Source organism: Protopterus annectens, chromosome 2.part1 (assembly GCF_019279795.1).
Source record: "Protopterus annectens isolate FY-2018-M chromosome 2.part1, PAN1.0, whole genome shotgun sequence".
NCBI classification, from domain to species: domain Eukaryota; kingdom Metazoa; phylum Chordata; order Ceratodontiformes; family Protopteridae; genus Protopterus; species Protopterus annectens.
In genome coordinates, this window is record NC_056729.1 from 944839749 (window position 1) to 944865779 (window position 26031).

A 26031-nucleotide genomic window follows, 5' to 3' on the forward strand; every position below is an offset into this window, starting at 1 on the left:
ACATGTCAAGCAGAGTGCCTCTTTGGACCTCTTCAAGAGGAACCTTGACGATTGGATGGGAGAAAGGAAATTCACCCCAGGGATCACGTCAGTCGCCCTGCTAGACAGGGGTCCAGGAAAGCAAATAATGTGGGAAGAAATATTCAGGGAATTGTTATGGCTAGGCTTGTATAGGCCCTAGGGCTGATAGCCTAGTACTAACCTATGAACCTATGAACCTATGAAAAGCATGTTGGTGGCTGTCTCCAATGTGAGAACAGGTCTTTCCCAGAACTGGTTACCACACTTGGCTTCAATTAGCCAATGTGGAGGTAAATGATCCAGGGCCAGACAACTAGTATGTACACTATGGTATAGATGGTGAGTCTGCTGCATACCCTGTGTGAGGATGTGCAACACCTACATGGGCATTTGAGTGACCAGCAGCACTTGCAGTGTGACATAGCATATAGGAACTTATAGAAAACACACTTGCTTAGGTCACTGGTTGCCAATAAGATATCCATTGCTGCATTCATGAGACATGTGGCAAATGCCCCCTTTTGTACCTGTACATGCCGTACCAGTCATGACTGTACAAGGGTAAGATTCATGGTGGGTGATCACAGACCAGGTTTGCACAGATGGCACATACTGTTTCAAAGTTTGTGTTACAGTTATCCCTGGCCATGCCAGCCACCACACCTGTGCATGGCCAATCTCATGGTCATTGCAGATGACACTTATATGGCTCCACTGCTGTGGATGTCTCACTGGACCAGCCAGTCTGGTTCCCACAGTTCTACACAATTCCTTCTGGCTGTTAGCTATCAGAGTGCCATACCTAACTATGGCCATTCCGACGTTTGTGATGCAGTCCATCTTGTGGCTTACAAAATGGGCAGTCATATTGGGATTCTTGTACCTGCTGTCAAAATACTAGACCATTCCTCGCACAGAATGCATCCTGTCCTGACAGTGCAGGACCACATAGTAGAACTGGCTAATGTTCATGGCATGGAAGCTCCATCCTAACACTTGAGGATGTATTCTTTGTTTCTCTTCCAACCTGCTAACTGCCTGAGTGGCTACTTTATCTGCCTTCCATGATCTTTTTCACTTCACTTATGGTAGCATTGCTGTCATCTGTCACTGTGACCCAGCCAACCTGTGCAAATGATGATGACTCTTCTCTGCCAATCTATTTAGTCTGTGTGAGTGACATAATGTCTGATGCACACCATGACCAGCCAGTGCACTGTAATAGGTAGCCTGGGTATGTTAAGGTGTGTATTAACTTTATTCTGTATTGTCCTTGCCACAGCCCCTAGTTTTAGACCAGAAGCCACTTCTTTGCCACTGATGCAAAGTATTGTACTCACCTCTACCTTGCTTGTGGTGCAGCTGCTGCCTGTTCCTCTGTTGTCCCTGTGTCTGACCCTCCTTTGCTGCTGCACCACTTCTGTCAAACAGTACTGAGATATTTCAAGATGTAGCTGCTTCCATACCACTGTACTGTGTAACATGGTGCACACCACAAATAAATGACTGCAGGTCTAAGGTGCATACTGCATTGTGCCACAAAATGTGTCTGAGCATGCCTTCAGAAGTTTCAACATGTATTTAACAGAGTTCTGTGTTTGTGGAAGGGTAATGGTGTACACCATTTTGGCCACGGTCTGGTTATTTCAGGTAAAGATCATCATCCATGGTTCTAAAGCATATCTGGCATAACCTCCTATGGAAAACAGTTGCCAGCTTCAATGCAACTGCATATCCTGGTCTGTGTATATGGCCATGTGTGGACCTACCAACTAGATGACCCTTTGGAGAGTCACCATGCATAGGTTAAAGGTTCATAGGAAATTACTAAGATGATGGCTGAAGAGCCCTTACAAGCCTAGTCAATGTCACCCAATTTTATCTAATATATGGCCCCTAGGGGCAAGAGGATGGCATGGATTTGTGCCTATGCCTTGAGTATCTTAAAGACTGGCCATATCCATAAGGGAGATAGGCACTGCCCCAGGTGTGAATTTGTGATTCCCCATCCATTGATCCAAATTACTTTTGAAGAGGGCTGTGGAATGGTTCTGCTTAATGTGAATAGGAAGCCTGTTCCAAAGATGGGGCAATCTCTGAGACACATATCTATCTCTCCAGCATGTTTTGTTTGAGTTACTGGCTAAGTGACATAGGTCACCCCTTAATAGTCAGTAGGAGACAGAGTAAAGGGATAGGGCTTTTAGTTTATTGACATAGCTTATGTCTACACCCTGTATTTTCTTTGTATGGAATCTTTGAGGTTGCTCCAGCTGCTGTAAGTGCCTAGTCCAGTACATGGCAAATGGTGCATTGTACTTAATTATTGATATAATGAGGGCCAAGTACAATGGGACTATAATTTTGTTGGATCTGGATGCTGTTCCTTTACTTATAAGTCATGCCACATAGAAGGACTTCCTCACCACTGCTGACACATGGTGGTCAAAATTTAGGCTACTGTCTATCTGTACACATCTGATTCTGCTCTTAGGAGTGTGCCATTGATGTTGTAATTTCCTGGTGCATGAAATGTTAGTAGAGATTGCGTTTCTGTGCCAAATATGGGAATCATGGGTGGTTACCTTACCAAGTTAACGACGATTGAACTCTTGAGCTTCAATTGCCTGAGTTTATCCCACCAACGAGTAGAGTTCCTCAGTAGAAAATATATGTTGGTGAGTTCTACTAGCAATGATGGCCTTTCTGGGAGAACCCCCCCCCCCTTTCTTTGAGTTGGTGCAACAGTGGCGTTGCTATATATAGCTTGGGAGGACCCCCACCCCCCACATCAATGTTTCTTCTGCTTTTTGTTTTTTTTTTTGTAGTGAATACAGTTAGGGGATTCCAGTCATTGGTTCATTTAGTTTTGTCCACTCAAAGTGAAAGCATCATGGGCACTGTCTGGTGGCATACATGGATGCTGTATATAATGCCCTGTGCATTGCTTACCACCTGGCAGTTAATGGAGTGGAAATCCTTCCAATTGATGAATTGGATTCCTTGCTGAGCAGTTGGGATATTGATGACAGTGTGCATGCAACAAGTGGCTCCCAGGACGTCAGGGAAATGGTCTATGCTGTGAAATGCCTGCACAGTGATGATTCTGTCCTCTGATGTCTATGGAAACATACCTCTCAAATGTCCAGATTTTTGCAGAATGTCCAAATTTTTGCTTCATATTTTTTGTCTGTTCCTCATAAAATTTTTGGTTTTCTGAATTTTTCTGACAAGTCTAACTCCTTTATGGTAACTCTTGTCCATGTGGTAGAGGTTGACAATGTCCTGACTATGGAGGTGAAGTATGTTTGTCACTGGCAGGCCTGTTAGTGATGAGGATGGTGACAGAATGTAAGATTATGGATAATGACTGTTAGAGCTGCTAGCAACACTTGTTGCTAAGCTGAATGCGATGCTGTTCCTAGTATAATAGTGCAGATGAAGCCTGTGCACACAGAGAAATCCTAACTTTTATAATAGATGAGCTCTGCAGCTCTTAACCTTGAACTTGTGCATCTCTGAATCACTTTACCATGTTTGATTTTGTCTTTTTACATATGTGGGGTGTCCATACCTCTCAGCCTCTCTGTGCAAGAAATCTGGACAAAGCGAGAAAAAATGATGGGACAAAGGCACAAAAATAGGGACAGAATTTAAATATTGTTCCTATAAACTTAGAAAGTTGCTAAAATAACATATGTTGCTTAATTATGTATTTTCTGAAGGATATAAGGTCTGAAACTCAAATGTCTGTCATTATTTAGTGACTTCAGTTTTCAATGATTTTTCTAGAAAATCACAAATTTTATGAGGAATAGACCAAAAATATGAGGCAAAAATCTAGACATTACGTTTAAATTTGTACAGTTGAGAGGTATGGGGGTGTCTGTTTAGCATGATAGCACTAATCTACGGACCATTATCCAGCCCTTTGCATACCATGAATTTCACACTGTTTACTGAATCACTGAATCACCCCCTACTTGTGTGCTGCCACTTATCACACTATTTCATGTAATGCTATGAGCTAATTTATTCCTCAGTAACTCCAAATATGATAGTACAGTAAAATACAGATGATTTTAAGGAAACCATCACAATCTGCAAAGTCACAGTTAAATTTTGAAAAATATAATTGTAATTTACAGCTCTGTATTAGAAAAGATAAACAAACATATCCTTAGCAGACTTTATGCTGAGCAGAGGAGGATGGGAAAAAAGGTAAGCTAGAGAAAAAAAGGAAGCTATATTTATAACATGAAAGAGAAAGTGTGGGAAAAGTACTGACAGTATGATTGTAAACTAAGTTTGAAGGAAGGGAAACAGCAGTAATGTAATTATTTTCCTCATGTAACTTAAGCATTATGTAAACAGGAATATTTATCTACTTCATAGAGGTGAAATTTTAAAGATGACTTCAATGTAGATTATGAATTAAGTTATTTTAGGCCGGGGGGAAGAGATTCCCAAATTTGTCTGACCATGATGAAAACGTGATAATTTCTGCTGTGATGTTTATTATAAGGGGCTTGTAAGACAGGACCCAGGTAGGGTTGTCACCTTTTCAAATGGCCAAAGTGGGACATTTGCGGGACACACTTCAGATTTTACAGGCCGACACATACCCATAGTCAGTACAAAGGATATAACTTTACTTTTTTGTCTAAATAAAAGCTTATTCTTGCAGCAGTTTAGTTGTTTATTCTGTTTCTTGTAACATTTAGGTATTTTAGATATAGAAACAACTATTTTATGCAACTATTACATAAAATATGGGACATAATTATGTCCTACAATCTCAGGACATTTGCCATTTTTAGTATTTTTGGTCAGGACACAACTGCCCAAAGAGGGACTGTCCCTCGCAAACTGGGGAGGTGGTAACCCTAGACCCAGGGGTGACCTAAGATAGTAGTTAAAATATCTTACTAAGACAACTAGTAAGTTAAAGAGATGAAATATACCAGCTGATTCTGGCAGTCTTTAAATGTGCCATCCGTTATATTTTAAGACTGATAAAATATGCTTTGCAGATCAGCAGCCTTTTAGAAAGGATCAGATACTGACATAGAATTCTATATTTAGAAGTGTTTTTTTTTTCTTGTGGTTTTATTAAGTAATTAATTCAATGCTATTTTGCTGACTTGTTGGATTATAGTTCTGAAGTTTTGTTTGAAACATAATTTCTTTAAAATGTGTGAGAAATGTAACTGCATAACAAAAAATGGGGAAGGGCAGCATATTTAATACTATTTTTCAAAGTACATGTTTAAAAGTTCCAACACATGTACAACATTTAGCTCTAGAATCCTTTGAAGGTATGTCCACTTCAGAATTACTGAGGTGTTCGTACAAGAGAAGGTTATTGAGTAAAATTATATATTTTGAGTACTGTAAACTGTATAGAGAACACAGATTGTACCAGTCATACACAGTGTGTCAACCAATCACAGCCCTTAAGGCCAAACACCATGCCTGATACAGTAGTAATATGTGACTCTATAGTCAGACACACTGATGTCCCGCTGACCAGGCTGAACAAGGAGAGGGTGACTGTGAGCTGTCTATCGGGAGCTAGGATCCGCCACATAACGCACGCACTCAAGTCACTCCAAAGCAAGTACAAATATGACTCCGTCATTGTCTATGCTGGCGTGAATGACCTGAGACATACCTCTCTGGACTACATGAAAAGAGTCATAGAGGAGCTCTCCGATTATGTAGCCCAGGCTGGTATGACCCTGACCCTGAGCAGCATCTTGCCCTCACCAAGAATGATACCACAATACAAAGACAAGATGATCAGCTTTAATAATTGGCTCAAGTACTGGTGTCATTCTCAGGGGATCCAATGTCTGTCTGCCTGGGATGACATGTTGGACAAGCCACGCTGCTTCGCAAGGGATGGCTTACACCTGTCACCACTGGGCTTCCGGATATTGGCTAAGGCTCTTGCCACCCCCATAGTGCCTTTTTTAGGCAAGGCTCAAAAGACAAAACCACCTCCTTAGAAAACAAAAATGGAAAAAAACTAAGGGTAATGCTGCTCAACGCCAGAAGTCTAAATCTCAAGATGCAGGCACTCGATGCACTCCTCAGCATGGAGAACATTGGCGTCTGTGCAGTAACTGAAACCTGGTTCAAGGGTCCTGAGAGCACCCCAGAGCTACCAGGCTATACCTCGTATCATGCTTTTCGCCCCAAAACCGGGCCGAACCACAAAGGGAGGGAGTGTCCATATTCATCAAGGACACCCACACCTCCAGGTTAGTAGCAACACATGAAGCATCAGAGACCATACAGGTGCAACTAACCATAGGCAAAACTGCTATACAACTGGTAGCATGTTACAGACCACCCTCCCAATCTCAGGAACCCCACTCAGCCTTCCTGAAGACATTGGAGGATATGAATGTATCACAAAATACCATCATACTGGGAGACTTCAACTACCCAAACATAGATTGGGTACATTATTCTAGCCCTAATACCCTAGCCCAAAGGTTCCTGGAATTCATAAATTCAAATGCACTGGAACAACTAGTCACCTCTCCCACTAGGGGAGATAATATACTAGACCTGATCATCACAAACATGGGGACAAAATGCTCCACACCGGAAGTATACCCCTCACTAGTGAGATCTGACCACAAACTAATCACCCTGGATATACATATCCCACCTCCACCCCCAGCATAAAAGACCACAGTGAAAAACTTCTCAAAAGCAGACTTCACTCTTCTTAAGACTGAGATGGTATACTTTAAGCCCACTGTGCCAGTGGATACCACATCCCAAAATGCAGAATCCTTTACAAATGCTTTCTATGGACATCTCCAAGAATGCATGGATCATGCAATCCCAAATAAATCCAAGTCACTCTCCACCAAAGGCAAGCATCCTGTCTGGTGGACCTCAGCCATTAACAAATTGTATAACAAAAGAAGGAAGCTACTGCACGTCAGAGCAAAATCCCATGAAGGGAAGACATCTCTGATCAACATTAGCAGAAAACTACGTTCTCTCATAAAAACATCCAAGGCCAACTTTGAGAGAAAAATCGCTAAGGACACTAAAGATAACCACAAAGCCTTCTTCAGCTATGTTAGAAACCTGGGTGGAAACCCTCAATTATGCTCAGAGTTAGTTCACAACAACAAAAAATACACTGAACCCACAGATATTGCCAACATTCTGGCTGACAGGTTCAGTGCAAATTTCTCCCCTCCCTCACCCCCAAAAGAAGAAATACTTATCCCAGCTGAATGTAATCTCCCTGTCATCTCAGATGTCCAAGTGAGAACCGCCCTAAACAAAGCTAAAACACAGCATCAATGGGACCTGACGGTATCCCGGGTTGCGTGTTACGTGAACTCCAAGAGGAGCTAAACCCACACATAAAAATGCTATTTAACCTTAGCCTTACTTCAGGATATGTACCTGAACAGTGACGTACAGCAACAGTGGTCCCACTTCTCAAAGGGGGTACCTCTACAGACCCTGGAAACTACCGCCCCATAAGCTTAACCAGCCTGGTCTGCAAAGCTATGGAAAGAATCATTATGGAACTCATAAACGGAGACATAGGGGACCTACAGACACTTGACCCCACCCAGTTCGGCTTTGTAAAGGGCAGATCCTGCCTTTTGAACCTGGTTGACTTTTTCGAAACAGTCACTAGAGCCATTGATGAGGGCAAAGCAGTCCATACAGCCTACCTGGACTTGGCTAAGGCCTTCAACACAATACCCCACTCAGGCATCATAGATAAGCTCAACAGCTTAAACGTAAACCCTTATGTCACCAGATGGGTTGCAAACTGGCTAAAGGACAGAACCCATAAAGTTAAAATCGCTGGAGCAATGTCAGACTCAAAGCCAGTCACAAGTGGTGTCCCACAGGGATCTGTCCTGGGACCCCTCTTGTTCGGCATTTATTTCTCAGATGTTAAAGCAAACATGGGAGGGTTGTGACTGACAAAGTTCGCAGATGACTGCAAACTAGGCGCCACAGTCGATACACCAGTGGACACATACATCCCACAAAAAGGCCTCACAGAAACGGACAACTGGTGCCGGAGTCACAGCCTTAAACTAAATGCCAAAAAATGTATAGTCATCCCCTTTGGGAAAAACAAAGTACCCACAAATTATCACATAGACAGCAACCCACTGAGTATGGAAAAAGTAATCAGAGACCTAGGGACCCAAGTTGACAGCGACCTCTCATTTGACACCCACGTTGCCAAAGTGGTTAGAAAAACATTCTACCTTGCACACCTCATCATGAAGGGATTCACATCCAGATCCAGGGATGTCATTGTACCCCTATACTCCTCCCTCATCAGACCCATGATTGAGTACAATGCCCCATTTGGTATGTACCTCACCCGGCATTTGCAACAGCTGGAGAGACCACAAAAGTACCTCACCAAGAGGATCAAGGGTCTCCAACATATGTCTTATTCTGCCAGACTAAAGAAACTTCAGCTCTATTCAGTAGCATACCTCCTGCTCAGAGGTGATCTCTGCCTGACGTACAAGGCCATTTCCAATCAGGATCTGATGGACATGCTCCACCTCAAAAGATCCAAATCCACCAGGACCACGAGAGCTAAAGACTTAAACCTCGGCACATGTATGAATAGAACATGCTGGAGGGATAGATTCATGACCCAGAGGCTTCCCATGCTTTGGAACAGGATCCCAGTTCGTATTAGGCAGAGTCCCTCACTGACTTTCTTCAAGAGAAATCTTGATGAGTGGATGGGAGATCGTAAGTTTACCCCAGGGGTCACATCGGTGTCACTGCTAGACAGGGGCACAGTAAACTAATTCTATTATATAAGGGGACCTTCATTGTGTCACTACTAGACAGAGGCATAGTATTCTAATTTTATTCTGTACATTTTTGTACCACTTCATGGGGTGGCAGAAGCCACATCACTATGGCTAGGCTTACAAATGCCCTAGGGCAGATAAACTATGAAACTATGAAAGGATGGCCTAATGGTTAAGGTGTTTGCCTTACAAACATAAGGTGCAGGATTTGAGTCTCACAAGGGACAATTGGCTAGACCTAAAACAGCTCACAAGGGCAGTTAGCTTAGTACTAATCTATGAATATATATATATATATATATATATATATATATATATATATATATATATAGATATAGATATATATATATATATATAGGTCCCTGTCAGTTGATCAAGTTTTCAGAAACTCAAATTCCATATGGTCGAGACCATATGATTGAGTTTTTGAAAACTCAAAGCATTTGAATGGAGATTGCTGTACAGTGAGGATCAGGAAACTTACTTAACTGTAGTGCAATCTCTGAGATAGTATATGCAATTTGCAGGGGGTGTGGGGAGTGCAGAGGGCCCCCATATTTTTGTGTGTGTGTGTGTGTTTTTTTTTTTTTTTTATATTCAAGTTTTCGGAAACTCGATTATATGGTCTCTTTGATATATTTCTTTTTACTTTGTAAAAACTTACAAAATGTTTTTTTATCCCAAAGAACACAGGGAAGCATTTCTAAATGTGGGTCTGATACATGTAAAATCTTCATTACTGGAAGAGTATGCTGGAGATGCTTTGGATAGCTTGCCGTTTTTAACCAAGTAGGTGAAGTTAAATTCCATTTTGCTGCTCTTTTACTCTTATTTTTTCTGTGTTGTTTTTTTTTTTTTTCAAAGGCATACATCTGTGCTGTAGGCAAAGGTTTTGTGATATATTCCTAAGTATGATAATAGCTACATACCTCAAAGTCTTGAATTATTCAATGTATTTAGGTAACTGTCCAAATATATAAAAAGTTGTTCCATGTAACATACCCATATCTAATAAGTAGGTATTTACACAAACCATTCTGGAGGTATTTTGTAAAAAGCTATGCGACATAGAGACAATTTCACTAAGTAGAGTGTGTGTGTCTGCATATTTGACCACTTGCTATATATGGTCTTAAACACTTATGAATTACACAATAGCTGATTTGGTGGAGTGTTAATGTTTGTATTCCTTACAGGCTAACCTCAGTGACTAATGTTTTAATTGTTGCATGATACTAACGAGATGTTAAAAGATGAGGCATCAGTTTTTCTTATGTACCAGTGATCTCAAATAGATTTTTTCAGCTTGTGTCCTATTTTTATAACATTCTTGCCAAGCTTTACTTCTAACACTGCTAGCATATATGTTCTGGCATGGCCACATTCGTAATTTTTGTCTCACTCTGCACAACATATTATGTTAACTTCACCTGTGGTTGCCACTTCTCTACTGTTTTACACTTACAAGTAGCTGCTTATTCTCAGCCCTGTTTGTCAGTGCTGAGTAATCTCACATCCCCGTATAAGTCCCATAACTCTCCAAAGTATTTCTTTCAGGCCATGAGTTAAATATTAGATAAGATAAGGAAAGGCTGTAAGTCTTGTTTTCTTTCCACGTAGCAAACATTATAAAGCAGTAACTAGAAAATATATTTGTCCAAGACCTATAGTTACCGAGAGGTGTAACATATAAAGTTCTTATCATCAGAGTTAAAAGTGTGGTGGTAATACATTTCTTGCAGTAGTACCCCCTTAAGTTCTTATGTATTCAGTCTTAAATGAGTAGCACCCAGGTACCTTAACAAGAAAGGCACACGGTTTCACACGGTTTGATAAAAATTGTGCTTTAAGCAGAGATATGGTAGCAATGTTATTTTAAAGATTTCAGTCCTGAAGTTAGCTAGTTTGGGTCATAGTTTCATAAATTAAAAGTGAGATTTTAATGACAGGTTACACTGGGAGATGGTAGGTAGGCAACAGGGTTCCAGAATATGCAGAATGTTATCTATAGCAAGTGATTTTGCACTTGGGGCATCCCATAAGTCAGTCTGGTGTGTATTTACCCCAGAAAAAAGTTTTACTGCAAGCAAATAATGGAAGGAGGGTGAGGACATGAGATTATGTAGAAGCCAAGGGTTGTTATCTCCTAGCTCAAATACTGTTAGCTAACTCAAATTAGCTAACTACTAATTAATGCCTCCATTTTGTCTTGCTGTACTAACCTCCAGGATAATTTAGCACATTAAAAAACTTTCACTGTGAACTGCTACCCACAGTAATCTGACATACTCTGACTTCTGATAGTGGCTGTAGCCAGATAAGGAGCTCCGTAAATGAATGTGAGAATTATATAGTTGTACTAAAATGTATATTTTCACAGATTAAGCTCACATGTTTTATGAATCAAGTGATTTGTTTGGAATGGAATGCTGTATTCTGTAACATGTAACACTGTCCACAGTTCATAGCTCAGTACTGTAGGTTTCTCTTTTTGAATTGTAGCATGCGTGCAAGGTAGGGTTGCCACCTTCCTTCTTGGCTAAAACTGGAGTAAAGCCGAACCCCTTGTGTCAGCACTAACCCCGCCCATCCCACCCATCTCCCGCCCTTATTCCGCCCATTTTGTGATATCACAATGGCATCACTTGACGGGGAACACCCTCTTTTTTCATTCCTGCTGCCTGCTTTCAGCTGATTTACTACGCTTTTCTGTAAAAAAAGCATAGTAAGTCAGCCGATTTACAAACTCCGATAGTCTGTTTAATTTTTGAAAGAGAATACCGGAGTTTGTACAGTGTTTTCTGGACTACTAGAGAATCAATTTGATTTCCGGATAGTCCAGAAAAAAAATGGAGGGGTGACAACCCTAGACAAGGTTATTCAACACCAGCAGTTTAGCTCGAATAGCAAGCTGTTGATGGTGAGTGACTTACTTTTCCTCTAGGCAAATAAATACAAAATAATTGCAACTGTGCTGCTGAGTAGATCTCCTGCCAATAGCAAGGAACAAATGTGTAGAACAAAAACAGGAGATCCAGCCACGAAAATCCTCAAGGAAAACAGTCACAGGCTCCAGGTAAAAACCAAAAAAAATATATTTAATGCAACAATACAATGAGTAAAGGAGGATGAGCGCTTTCGCGTAGTGTGCCCTACGCTTCTTCAGATAACAGTATACAACATATAGGATCCTTAAATACAGAAATACGCGGGAAGAAAATTCATCTAAGAATCAATTAATCAATTAAGACATGGTAACCAAAACCAGTTGTCAAGTTTTTTAAAAACACAGTATTCATCTCGTTGATGTTGCCAAAAATATAAACAACGAAATACTGTGATGAGCTATTCGCTTTGGTAATCAAACAAAGGTGAAACCATGCTAACATATATTAAACAATACAATGCAACAAACCATTCTGAAAATATTAAAAGTTCATCAAAGAAATGATGCTATTAGAAAGATTAATATATTATAAAACAAATAAATAGACATAATTAATGAATTTTGTAAAATGTAAAATAGCCATCCCATAGAAGCTATCATAATTTGCAAAAATAGTAAAATCAACTTTTATACATAAAATTAAACATTGTATGGATCATATATATATATATATATATATATATATATATATATATATATATATATATATGTTGTTAGAGGCATTAACCTAGATGGTTATAGAAATAATATGGCTTGATAAAGCCCAAGTGATGGCCTGAGGTGTATTCTCTATTTAGTACTCCTACAAAGACTTACATTTCTCTGAATTTGTGCAGAGCTGATAAAGCAGAGTTAATCTCCTGGCTATGTTGGATTGTATAACCACCATCTGATATATATAGACTGATAAGTATACTTTTTTGCACTTCTTTTGTACTGTACAGCAGTTATATATTTACTTTGTAGTTTGCGTCCTATTTTGTCTGCATTGTTTGTTTTTGCCTCCCTCCCACTCAAGTGTTGTAGTCTTAAACTTGGTGGGTTTGGAATTGCCCACCCCTGCTGTTAATTTGATTTTGGACACTCTTGTCAGTCCCATCTCATTTGACCACACATCTGAGTGCAGAGAGATCATTTGGGTAGGACTACCCCCTTAGTCTTGTATTATCTTCTGTTTCATCCCTCTCCACTTAAAAAAATTACACTTTATTCAGTTGCTTTTATTGTAATTGTGTTCTTCCTACTTTATTACCTTATTTTTGCTGTGTGCTCCTAAGTGTTCGTGTGCTTTTATTCTACTGGATTTATTACTGCTTGTTAGTAGCTTGATTAAATGTATCTGCTATTCTAGCATCATATTTTGGTTTTAGCACTTGTGCTTCAGGCCAATTACTTTACATTTAACAAAGGTTCCTGTGGTCTACACTCTTGTGGACAAACCCTTATCAAAACACTGTCTCCATAAGTCCGCCCAAGCATTCAGAATACTATGTCTGGACAGTTCCCATCAGTTTCCCTTGCGAGCCTGGCTGACATGGGCATACTGAGACAGTGTAGCAACTGCCTCATGTTTACTGACAGCCCTCTTCTCCTAGCACATAATTCTTCTACTTGCGAGAAATACATGTACATCAGTAACCTGGAGTCCATGCTCTCTTGCGCCATAGTCAATACTCCTGACAAAGTGCAGATTACCAGCACAAACACCACACCATGCACATCACATAGCCAAGCACAACACACACATACCTATGCAGAGGTCCTCAATAAAAACTTACTTAAACAGCAGAGACCTCCAGCACACATTCACAAACACTCCACATGCAACACCAAACATCACACACAGCAGACAACCAGTGTCTCACAAACAAAGCCTGTAAGGCAAAACAATAAACCATCACAGCCTACAACACGCAACAATAAACCAAACTAACTAGTCATTGGTGACTCAGTTGTGAGACACACCAATGTCCTCCTCACCAGGCTCGACAAGGAGAAGGTCACAGTCAATTGTCTGTCTGGTGCCAGAATCCCACATCACATATGCATGTAAGTCTCTCCACAACATGTACAAGTGCAACTCTGTCATTGTCCATGTTGGTGTGAATGATTTGAGACGTACCTCCCTGAACTATTCGAAGAGAGACGTGATTGAGCTTTCAGAGTATGTGTCCCAGGCAGGTATGACCTTAGCCCTAAGCAGCATCTTGCCTTCACCAAGAATGATACCACAATACCAACAAAAAATAATTGACTTCAACAATTGGCTTAGTTTCTGGTGTCATTCCAAGGGGATCCAGTATCTGTCTGCCTAGGATGACATGGTCAACAGGCCTCGATCCTTTGCCAGAGATGGCCTTCACCTGTCACCACTGGGTTTCTGGATCCTGGCCAAGGCTCACACCTCCCCCATTGTGCTTTTTTTAGGCAATGTCCTAAAGACAAATCTTCCAACATAAAAGATTTGTCAAAAAGAAAATCGAAGGTCATGCTGCTTAACGCTAGGAGCCTTAACCTGAAAATGCACTCACTGGAGGCACTCCTTGCACCCTTGCACTGGAAGATGACAATGTTTGTGCTGTCACGGAAACCTGGTTCAGGGCTGCAGAGAGCACCTCTGCCTTACCAGGCTATACCTCATTCCACACATTCCGATACCAAAATTAGGTTGGGAAGACTAAGGGTGGTGGATTCTCTATCTTCATTAATGACAGGTACACCTTCCGACTGGTTTGCCAGCATGATGCACTAGAAGTACTCCAGGTGCAACTGACAGTTGGCAAGACACCCATCCAAGTTATAGCCAGCTATAGAGCCCCACCCTCCATGACTCAGGATACCTATTCCTGCTACCTGGCTCTACTTGACTCCATTAAGGTACCCCCAACATCCTGATCCTTGGTGGCTTCAACTACCCCACCATAGACTGGGTGAAATATTCCTGCACTAAAGCACTCACTCAACGATTCCTTGACTTCATCAGTTCTAATGCACTAGATCAGCTTGTCTCATCCCCCACAAGGGGAGATAACATTCTGGACTTGGTTCCCACCAACATGGGTGACCACTGCACCAGTCACATAGTATGTTGTTCCCTGATGAGATCAGATCATCGGACTGTCTCATTCGAAGTTTCTGTCTCCTCCCTAATCGTAAACAAGCTAAAGAAAAATCTCAAAAGCTGACTACAACCTCCTAAGGGGGTATCTGTGGGGTCTATTATATGTAGTCGAAAGAACTAAATGTCACATGTGTCGAATGTACTGTTAAGCGAACAGCAACATCATCGATTTTTTTCCAAGGGAACGAAAATCGGTTGCCCATTGTTTTAAATCTACCCTTTTCCCCACTGTAGTGCAATCTCAGAGTTGGTATATTTAGTTGGGGGGGCACAGCCCCCCCCCCAACTTCATAATGTTTGTGATACTGTGTAAAACAATGGTCAAATCACAGTGTAGTGAATGATTCAATAAGCCAAATGAAACCTTTTTACGCGTTTCGTTCACATTTGATACTCATGAACTTCATCAGAAAAGTTTTCTGATGAAGTTCATGAGTATCAAATGTGAACGAAACGCGTAAAAAGGTTTCATTTGGCTTATTGAATCATTCACTACACTGTGATTTGACCATTGTTTTACTTGGTTACTGTTTGGTTCGTGTGTAGTTTGTGATACTGTGTCATGCATAGTTGGCCTACTGATATTTTTCCCTTAGAAAAAATCTGAGATGTGGCCGTTCGCTTAACTGTAGGTTTGACACATATGTGTCGATTAAAGGGTATTCGACATTTAGTTCCTTCGACTACATACTATAGACCCTAGAGATACCCTCCCTTAGGAGGTTGTAGTCAACTTTTGAGAAGTTTTTTAGCTTGATTACAGTTGGCGGGGGGCATAGAAACTTCGAATGAGACAGTCTGATGATCTGATCTTCCAGGGAACCTGATAGTATCCCAGGTTGTATTCTGCACCATCTCCTGCAAGAACTGACTTTGCCACTGAGCACCCTATTCAACTACAACCTAAGTAGATGCCGAGTGGAGAACTACCATTGTCATCCCCTTGCACAAAGGTGGTGCCACTACTGACCCTGGAAACTATCACCCCGTAAGCTTGACAAGTCTGATCTGTAAAGCCATGGAGCGTATTATTATGGTTCATAGGTAGGTAGGTACTAGGCTATCAGCCCAAAGGCCTACATAAGCCTAGCCAGCAAGGTTCCATGGCTTAAGCCACACAAGAAAGTTATTTTCCTGTGCCACTGTCGAGCAGAGACACAGAAGTGATCCTTGGGGTGTATTTCCTATTTCCCATCCACTCATCAAGATTTTTCTTGAAGAGTGCTAATGAAGAACTTTGCTTGACATAGATGAGTAGCTTGTTCCAGAGTATAGGATGTCTTTGGGACAGGAATATATCCCTCCAGCGTGCCCTGTTTATTGTAGTGACAAGGTTTAGGTCCCTAGAGCGTGTAGCTCGGAGGGTTTGGGATTTCTTTAGGTGTAGCATGTCCAACAGCTCTGGGTTTGACATAGCTTTATATGTTAGGCAGAGATCATCTCGGAGTAGGCGATATGCTATGGAGTAAAGCTGGAGTTTTTTGAGGCGGTCAGTCTAGGGCATTTGTTTGAGACCAGTAATCCTGTTTGTGAGGTACTTCTGTGGCCTTTCCAGCTGCTGCAGATATCTTGTGAGGTACATTCCAAAAGGGGCATTGTACTCTATAATGGGTCTAATGAGTGTCAAGTAGAGGGGAACAATGACCTCTTTTTTCCTGGATGAGAACCCTTTTATGATGAGGTGTGCCACGTAGAAGGACTTCCTGACTACTGTGGCGATGTGACTATCAAAGGAGAGACTACTGTCCACCTGGGTCACAAGGTCTCTTATCACTCATTCAGTGTTAAATAGATTGCTGCCTATGTGGTAGTTCATGGGTACAGAGTTTTTACCAAAGGAGATGAAACTGCACTTTTTGGCATTGAGCTTGAGGCCATGGCTCTGACACCAAGCATCTGTCTCAGTGAGGCCCTTCTGTAGGATGTCCACATCATTTGGGGACTTGACTATGGCTCCTAGTTTGCAGTCATCTGCGAACTTCATTAGCCAGAGGCCTTCTGTGTTAGCCTGCACTTCAGAGAAGTAGATACCAAACAAGAGAGGTCCCAGGATGGAACCCTGTGGTACTCCCCTTGTCACTGCTTTGAGGTCAGATTTGGAGTCTGCAACTTTTACAGTGTGGGTTCTGTCAGTGAGCCAGTTGGAAACCCATCTTGTGACGTAGGGATTTATACCTAGTTTAGTGAGTTTAGCTATAATTCCAGAATGGGGGATGGTGTCGAAAGCCTTGGCAAGATCAAGATAGGCTGTGCGAACCACCTTACCTTCATCCATGGCTTTGGTGACTGCCTCAAAGAAGTCGATCAGGTTCAGGAGGCATGATCTGCTTTTCACAAACCCGACCTGGGTGGGATCCAGTGTTTGGAGGTTACCAATGTCTTTGTTTATGAGTTCCATGATGATACGTTCTATGGCCTTGCCGACCAGGCTCGTCAGGCTAATAGGTCGATAGTTCCCGGGATCAGTGGTGGCTCCCCCTTTGTGGAGTGTGATAACTGTTGCTGTGTGCCATTCAGTGGGCACAAAGCCTGATGCAAGGCTATTATTGAACATGGTGCTTAAGTGGGGAGCCAGTTAATTCTGAAGTTCATGTAAAACGCAGCCTGGGATGTTGTCCGGCCCCATGGATGCTGTGTTTTTGGCTTTAGAGAGTGCAGCTTTTACCTGCATAGTTGTGATTACAGGGACTCTGCATTCTTCCTGTATAGATATGGGCCCTTTAGGAGGTGAGAGGGAGGTTAAGTTAGCACTGAACCTAACTGTCAGGATATTGGCAATATCAGTTGGTTCTGTAATTTTCATGCCTTTGTGCTGTAACTCAGAGCAGATCTGGGGGTTGCCATCTAGATTTTTGACATAGCTATAGAATGCTTTGTGGTTGTCCTTGGATTTAGTGGCGATTTTGTTTTCATAGCTAGCTTCGGAGGATCTTATAAGGGATCTCAGCTTTTTACTGAGGCTGATCAGGGAGCTCCTCCACTCATGAGATTTTACTCTCTTTTGCAACAGTTTCTTCCTTTTGTTGTACAGTTTGTTTATGACAGGGGACCACCAGATTGGCTTCCTTTTTTTGGAGAATAGCATCTTGGTTCTGTTTGGGATAGCACAATCCATGCACTCGTGTAAGTGCTTATAGAGTGCATTTGTGTAGGATTCAGCAGTTGTAACTGTATTGTCCATCTGCATGGGTGTCATGAAGTTCACCACTTCTGTCTTAAGAAGCATGAAGTTGGCTTTGGAGAATTTTTTTACTGTGGTTTCCTTAATGAGGGGTGGGGGCGGGATGTGGATATCAAGGGTGAGAAGCTTATGGTCGGATCGGACCAATGAGGAGTTGACTTCAGGTGGATCTCATAAACAAGGACATAGGCAATCTCCAAGCACTTGACCCACCCAGTTCAGATTCATCAAGGGCAGATCTTGCCTGTTGAACCTGGTTGACATCTTTGAGACTGTCACCAAGGCCCTGGATGAGAGAAAGTCACTTTGTAACAAACAGTGTAGTTTATAAACAGCATGGATATGTTTATTTAGATCACTCTTGTAGTATTGCTTACTAATGGGAAGTGTCCTGCTGTCTTACCAAGCATACCATACATCCAGCAGTTTTTAAAAGCTTGAGTTCCTTCCTCTTGAGTCGTATGTCTGACCTACAACCCATGCATGAGACTATATTCTAGTACATTCTGGTATGGGCATGAAATTTGTCAGAAGTTTCTTGGCACCAGACCAAGAAGGAAGACTACATCTCTGTCCTCAGTCTATCAGCTGTACATCGTTTTGGACAAATAAGTGTTCCTTTTGGGAACAGTTTCTGTTTCACTTAATTTGCAACAGAATTTATCAATTTTCAGCAAAGAGATGGAAATGTGACAGCAATCGGCATACCTCTCGACAGTCCAGATTTTTGCAGAATGTCCAGAATTTTGCTTCATATTTTGTGTCTTTTCCTCATAAAATTTTTGGTTTTCTGGAATTTTCTGTCAAGTCAATGAGGACTGAATTCAATAAATAATGGCAGGCATTTGAATTTCAGACTTCATATCATTCAGAAAATGCATGGTACACAAGATTTTTTATTCTAGCAACTTTCTAAGTTTATAAGAGCAATATTTAAAATGTGTCCCTATATTTGGTGCTTTATCCCCCCATTATTTTTGGCTTTGGCCAGATTTTTTGTGCTAGGAGATTGAGAGCTATTAGCAGGACCCTGTAAGGATAGTCACATCAATGTTTAATGTGTTTGGGTCCAGAACATAACTTTAGAGTGTGCTGTGTGCATAATCTTTAGTGTGTAAAACAATTAGAAGTTGTTTAGCTTCTGTAAAAGTTTACCTTGAGAATCAGAACCAGCACAAGGAAGAGCGGCCTCTGGGTCATTGCTCTCAGACATCCCTCAGCAGCCATGTAAGAAACTTAAGAAGTCTAAACTGGTTGAAGTTTCTCTTGTCCATTTATAGTCAAACATTTCTGTTGTGGGATATAATGAGCATATAGACCATTATATGGCTTCCCTTTTTCATGCTGTCAAGACCCCTCTGAAGGCTGACAAGGCACAGGTTTCAGGCACGCCCCACCTGACAATTCAGACAGCTGGTAGTGAAGAAAAGGGGGGAACCCAGTCAGATATGTCTGAAGAACCAGATGATGTTCTTCATGTTTCACTGTTGCAGTCATTACACTTGGGTTATCCTGCTGGCAGGTTACCCTCAGTCGGCCTGAATTCCAAAGTCTAGGTCCGGAGTCGGTTGCTGTTGCCTCTTCCCTGATGTCAGAGTGCCAGGGGGTATAAAAGATGCAGCCAACGCCATTTTCTTCAGTCTTTCTTGCCGCGTGGTGCCCGAAGCATAAGCAGTTTGCAAGTGCCGGTCGGCTGACTCCTGAGATTTTCGTGTTCGAATTTCAGATGCAAAGTCTTGTTCAAAAGCTAAGTACCCCATTGGGGAAACTTTATTCTTGCTCCAGACCGATGTCAGAAAAAGTTAATCATTGTATTTCTTGTGGGAAGCAAATACCTCATAAGGACTTTTATTCTTACTGTATTCCTTGCCTAGGCCCTGACCACGACATTGCTAGTTGTCAGTTTTGTGCTAGATTTAACCAATGCACTATTAAGCGTCGGTACGATTTTGCATTACACTATTTTGGCAGAAGATTTAATTATACGATGTTGTCTGATAGCCATCCGACTACTGGAATTTGCAAGAAATGCAAAGAAAAAGAAAAGGATAAGCATCCGAGGTCCAAAACCGACGACGAGGCTTCTTCTAAGCCAGTCGCCGGTTCACCAGTTCTCAGTGAGGTGCCTTCACAGCCCCTGACGCCCGCTAGTTTAGAACCGCAGGCCGCTACCGACTCCCACGTGGAAGTCGACTAGGCCGCTGGAAGCTCAAGGTATTGGACCTTCGGAGACTATTCCCTCAGATGGGTCCAGAGCCGCTGAGCAGGCATTGGCTTCTGAGGGTGTTTTCAGACCTACTCAATTATACATTAAAACGACTTTGGCTTCAAAGGCAAAGGCTAAAGCACCTTTAAAGACAAAGAAGCAAGTACAACAGCCTCATGGACAGGCCTCCATACCCAAAAAACAGATGCTCAAAATGGCCGAAGACCTAATTACTTTGATCAGGGGTTCCCATCCCCCACCTGATAAAAGGCCTAGGCAAGAGACAGAATATGAATCTTCAGATCAGGTTTCCATTTCATCTGATTCCTCTTCTGATCAGGAATACTCTCTTCCTCCCTATGAGGATTCTGATGCTGAAGAATCTATCCCTTCAGCCTCTCCTCCTGAGGATTACTCTTTTGGGGAAACCTTGCATACCATGAGGGAGCATTTTCACTGGGAGAGCAAAGATTTTTCAGAATCTAAGAAAAGGCTCAGAGACTTCCTTTTACTACCACAACACAGGCCCCTAGCTATTCCACCTGTGTTAGACATTGTAGATTATGTATTTTCAGAGTCCAGTCTGACTCCTGACTCCTTACCTCCAGCTCCTGTTAAGCCGGACAGGTACTACAGGGTTTCTGACTCTCATAAATTCCTTTTCAAAAACCCTGCTGCTGACCCAGAAACAACCTCTCAGGGTCCCAAAGGGGTCAAGACTTCAGCTGCAAAAAACCCTACCCCCTCAGACAGGGATTCTATGGCTTTGGACAGATGGGGAAAAAAGAATTACACTTCTGCTACCTTGGCTGTAAGAGCTTTAAATTGTCAGTTTCATATGCTCAAATATCAGCAATATATTATGTCACTGCTTAAACAGAAAATGTTGATAAATTCTGAATGTGCAAAAAACAAAGAAATGCAGGCTTTATTGCATGCATCTGAACAAGTTGGAAAACATACTTTGAAATGTGGTTTTGATTCTTTGGAGGCCTCCTGCAGGGCCTCTGTTACAGGTTATGTAATCAGGAAGCATGCTTGGTTAAAGGAACAAAATCTGCCTGATCATGTCAAAGCAAAATTATTAGATGCTCCATTACAGCATGATACCTTGTTTGGTGTTAAAGCAGAAGAGGTGTTAAAGAAAATGGAGGACAAAGCTAAATCTATGCAAACAGTTAAGGATTTCTTACAGGTACAGCCACCTAGATTTAGCAGACACTGGCCTAAAAAGAATTAGTCCTTTCCAGTGTCAGACAGACCACAAAGGGGCAGATACAGACGCTCTAGAGGCACATCCCAGCACCAAGGTTCATACAGGTCTAAACAATGGGGTGCTTCTACCTCCAAAAGTGGAGAAGACAAATCACAGCCATACAGGAAACAGTCCCAATGACTTCCCCCTGCCTGCACCAAGCACTTATCTTCTGGCAGCACCTTTAGGGGGAAAACTAGCACTTTGTTCTCAAAATTGGCCCATAATAACCCAGGACAAATGGGTCATAGACATAGTGTCACAAGGCTACAAGTTTCACTTCCATACCCTGCCAAGGACAAACGGTTGGCCAGACTTGCCAAAACATCAATGGGCAGAGGCACAAAAGTAAGTCTCATCCCTCATGGACATGAGGGCCATTCAGCAAGTACCAGAGCAAGAGCAGGGACAAGGATTTTATTCAAGACTTTTCTTGGTCCCAAGAAAGGACAAGACATGGAGACCAATACTGGACCTATCTATTCTAAACACATTTCTGGATATACTAAAATTCAAAATGTTGACGCTACAGCAGCTTCTGCCCATGCTGGGCAAGAAGGCTTGGCTTGTGACTTTAGACCTAAAAGAGGCATACCTGCATGTCCCAGTCAGACAAACATGCAGAAGATACCTCAGATTCAAAGCTGGCTCAATGCACTACCAATTCTCTGCACTACCCTTTGGCTTATCTACTGCACCCAGCGTCTTCACAAAGTGCCTGGCACCAGTAATTGCATTCTGCAGACAAAGAGGAATACAAATATATCCTTACTTGGACGACTGCCTCATTCAAGCAGAGAACAAGGACATTCTGCTACAGCATCTGGCATTTGTAAAGAGATTTCTAACAAGCCTAGGGTACACAGTCAACGAAAAGAAATCAAAACTAGTACCCTCTCAAGAGATAATATTCCTGGGTGCAAGCTTAAATACAACTGCCCAAATGGCTTATCTCACACCAGACAAACAAAGACAACTGACTACCTATTTCAACCTCTTGGCAACAAAGGCCCAGTTACCTGCAAGAACAATTCTGCAGGCTTTGGGCTTCATGGCATCCTGCATTCTACTAATTCCATATGCGAGACTGCATATGAGGAAACTTCAGTGGTACCTAAAAAGTGTTTGGACTCAGCATTGCCACAGTCTGGAAACAATAATTACCCTCATTCTCTGCCTGCAACAGGAGTTTCGATGGTGGGCGAAGGCTTGTCACCAGAACAAGGGGCAGCCGTTCACTTTACCCCTAGCCAAGCAAACATTAACAACGGATGCATCAGATTATGCCTGGGGGGCCCACATGGCAGGAAGGTGTATTCAAGGGACATGGTCCGCAAACCAAATGCATCTACGTATCAGTCAAAAAGAGATGCTAGCTGTTCAGAATGCCATGACAGCCTTCAAGGACCTACTTCATCCGGGACAACTACTGATAAAGACAGACAACACCACAGTCATGTGGTATATAAACAAGTAGGGAGGCACTCATTCTTACCCCCTTTGTAGACTAGCCATGATTTTGTGGGACACAGCATTGAATTACCAAGTACATCTGCAGGCACAATTCCTGCCAGGAAAGATAAATACTCTGGCAGACGAACTAAGCAGAAACCTCATGGATCCCCACGAGTGGAAATTGGATCCGCAAGTCTTCAGCATGATAACAAGGAAATGGGGATGCCCAGAGGTAGATCTATTTGCCTCTCCTTACAACTACCAATTAAAAAGATTCTGCACAAGGACTTGTCACAGACAAGCATGGAAAGTGGACGTCCTGTCTTTCAGCTGGAAAAACTTAGCAGTATAAGCCTTTCCTCCACTGCCTGTCCTCCCCAAGGTACTCCTAAAGGTCAGACAAGAGAAGCCAAAAATGATACTGATTGCCCCAGACTGGCCCCGCCAGTACTGGTATCCAATTCTAAGGAACTTGTCTCAATGCCCGGCTTGGATCTTGCCTCAAATACCTCATCTACTATCCCAACAAGACAATCAGATCCTGCACAGCCAGCTAAAGACCTTAAACCTGGCAGCATGGTGGATAATGTAGTCATACAAAACACGCCCCTCACTAAAGCTGTGATGGATGTCATTTTGGAGGCCAGAAGGCCTAGTACCAGAAAATTTTAACGCTGGAAAATGGAAAAGATTCTGTGCTTGGAACCAGGCACAAGGAATTGGCACATCTGTACCAAATATTCCTCAGATTTTGCAATACTTAACTGAGATGCTGGACAAAGGCCTATCCTTTTCATCAATTAAAATTCATGCCTCTGCTATTTTGGCTCATTACAATACAGAGCCACCAATCTTTTCTCATCCTTTGTTAAGGCAGTACCTCAGAGGAGCCAAAAACTTAAGGCCTCCAAGGAGATCACCAATACATGCATGGGACCTCAATTATGTCTTGGAAAAACTCACCCTGCCTCCTTTTGAGCCAGCCACTACAGCTGATATAAAGTTTTTATCTTGGAAAACAGCTGTTCTCCTAGCAATAACTTCTGCAAGGCGAGTCTCAGAGCTACAGGCACTCATAGCTGTGGAACCTTTTATCATTTTTTATCCAGACAGGGTTTCTCTGAGGACAAACCCAACATTTATGCCTAAGGTAGTTTCCAGTGTGGCCCTTAACCAAGCTATTCATCTGCCTACTTTCTATCCAAATCCACAGAATAATGGGGAGAGAATTCTGCATTCTTTGGACATACACAGACAACTACACTTCTACTTGAACAGAACCAAAGCTTTCAGAAAGAGGGAGCAACTACTAGTGGCATATGCTGCAGGATCACAAGGAAAGGCTATCTCAAAGCAGACTATTTCTAAGTGGATAGGCCACTGCATTAGTTTCTGCTGTTCACAACATGGCAAGCCAGTGCCTAAGGGCATTAAGCCACATTCAACTAGAGCGGCAGCCACTTCAGTAGCCTTCCTCAGGGGAGTACCAACCAAAGACATTTTAGAGGCTGCTACCTGGAGTTCAGTGCACACCTTTACAAAGCACTATAATTTACCACTCTACTCTAAATCCAGCCCAGGCTTTGCCACTGCAGTTCTGTAGGGCCTCTTAGCCGCTCCTAATACTATATTAGCTCTAGCCTCCCAACCATAGCTTTGGGATTCAACCTAAGTGTAATGACTGCAACAGTGAAACATGAAGAACATAGTACAGTTATGTACACTTACCATAAATGTAGATGTTCAAGTGTATTCACTGTTGCAGTCCAGGTTACCCACCATCCCCCATCTCTTTGCTGGAACTTATCTGCACTTCTCTAATCTATACAACCTATGTGGTGTATTTGCTTATAGATGAAGGTATAATATATTTTGGTGCATGCATGTTTTATTGGCATATTTTTTAGCCTACCCTTCTGGGGGCACCTGACATCTGGGGCAAGAAAAACTGAATAAAATGGCGTTGGCTGCATCTTTTATACCCCTGGCGCTATGACGTCATGGAAGAGGTGACAGCAACTGACGCTGGACCTAGACTTTGGAATTCAGGCCGACTGAGGGTAGCCTGCCAGCAGGATAACCCAAGTGTAATGACTGCAACAGTGAATACACTCGAACATCTACATTTATGGTAAGTGTACACAACTGTACTGTATGTACCACAGATTCTCATTTGAGAGGAAGTCCCAGGTACCCTTATCGAGGCATAGCAGGAATCTGCCCCTCCTCATCTTTTGCCTGTAGACACCCCTAAAAAGAGAAAGTAGAAGACCAATCATATATCCCATCATGTTATTCCTTCTCTATCTGATCCACAAAGGATTGGTACCATTTGTCCCCCAAGGTTATTTTAAACCTTTATGTCTCTGAAGCCTCCATGTTTCTTCTTTTCTCCCTTTTCTACTCCTCAGAAAAGGAACAGATACACCCTATCTGATAATGAGGAGTCTTCAAATTTAGGTGTGGAATCCTTAGCCTTTATTCCCAGATTCAATCCCATGTAGGATTTGAATCAGAATATGAAGTTTTGTCTCCTGACTCTTCTTTGGAAGAATTGCCCTTTGAGGACACTATTCTGAAAACGATACAGCACTTCCACTAGGAAGTCGAACAAGTTTCATACGTTGCAAAAAAGATGGATGTGATGTTTTACTGCCTCACCTTCATTCTGTACTGGTGAGTTCAGAACTGATCCTCTGTTCCTACTTGGCCGTTTACAAAAGCTTGAGGTCTTCAACTAGCTTGTGGATTATGCCCTATCCCATGATGCTCTAGGGAATTCCCCAGATCTCGTTTGCCACTAAATAAGATTGGGTGCTTCACAACTGGCTCGGGTTAAGTGTTACCTTTAATTGTTTATATTATCTCAAAAATGTATAATTCCTTTCCTTTTTGATTAGAATACTTGGTAGCTTACCTTAGTTTAATTGTTTGACTCTGTTTACAGTTTTAGACTGTGTGCGTTACCTTACTGTTTTACTGAGGCCGTCGTTTATCTCAAGGCC

General features: G+C 42.1%; 1 protein-coding gene across 1 annotated transcript in view; it reads left to right on the plus strand.

The window, feature by feature from the left end:
* Positions 1–26031, plus strand: part of LOC122794923 (probable ATP-dependent RNA helicase DDX60) — a 2818219-nt gene that overhangs the window by 737740 nt on the left and 2054448 nt on the right. The window contains exon 10 of the mRNA XM_044063516.1: positions 9548–9650. Within this exon, the coding sequence (XP_043919451.1) occupies positions 9548–9650 (103 nt within the window). The remainder of the gene's footprint in view (positions 1–9547; positions 9651–26031) is intronic.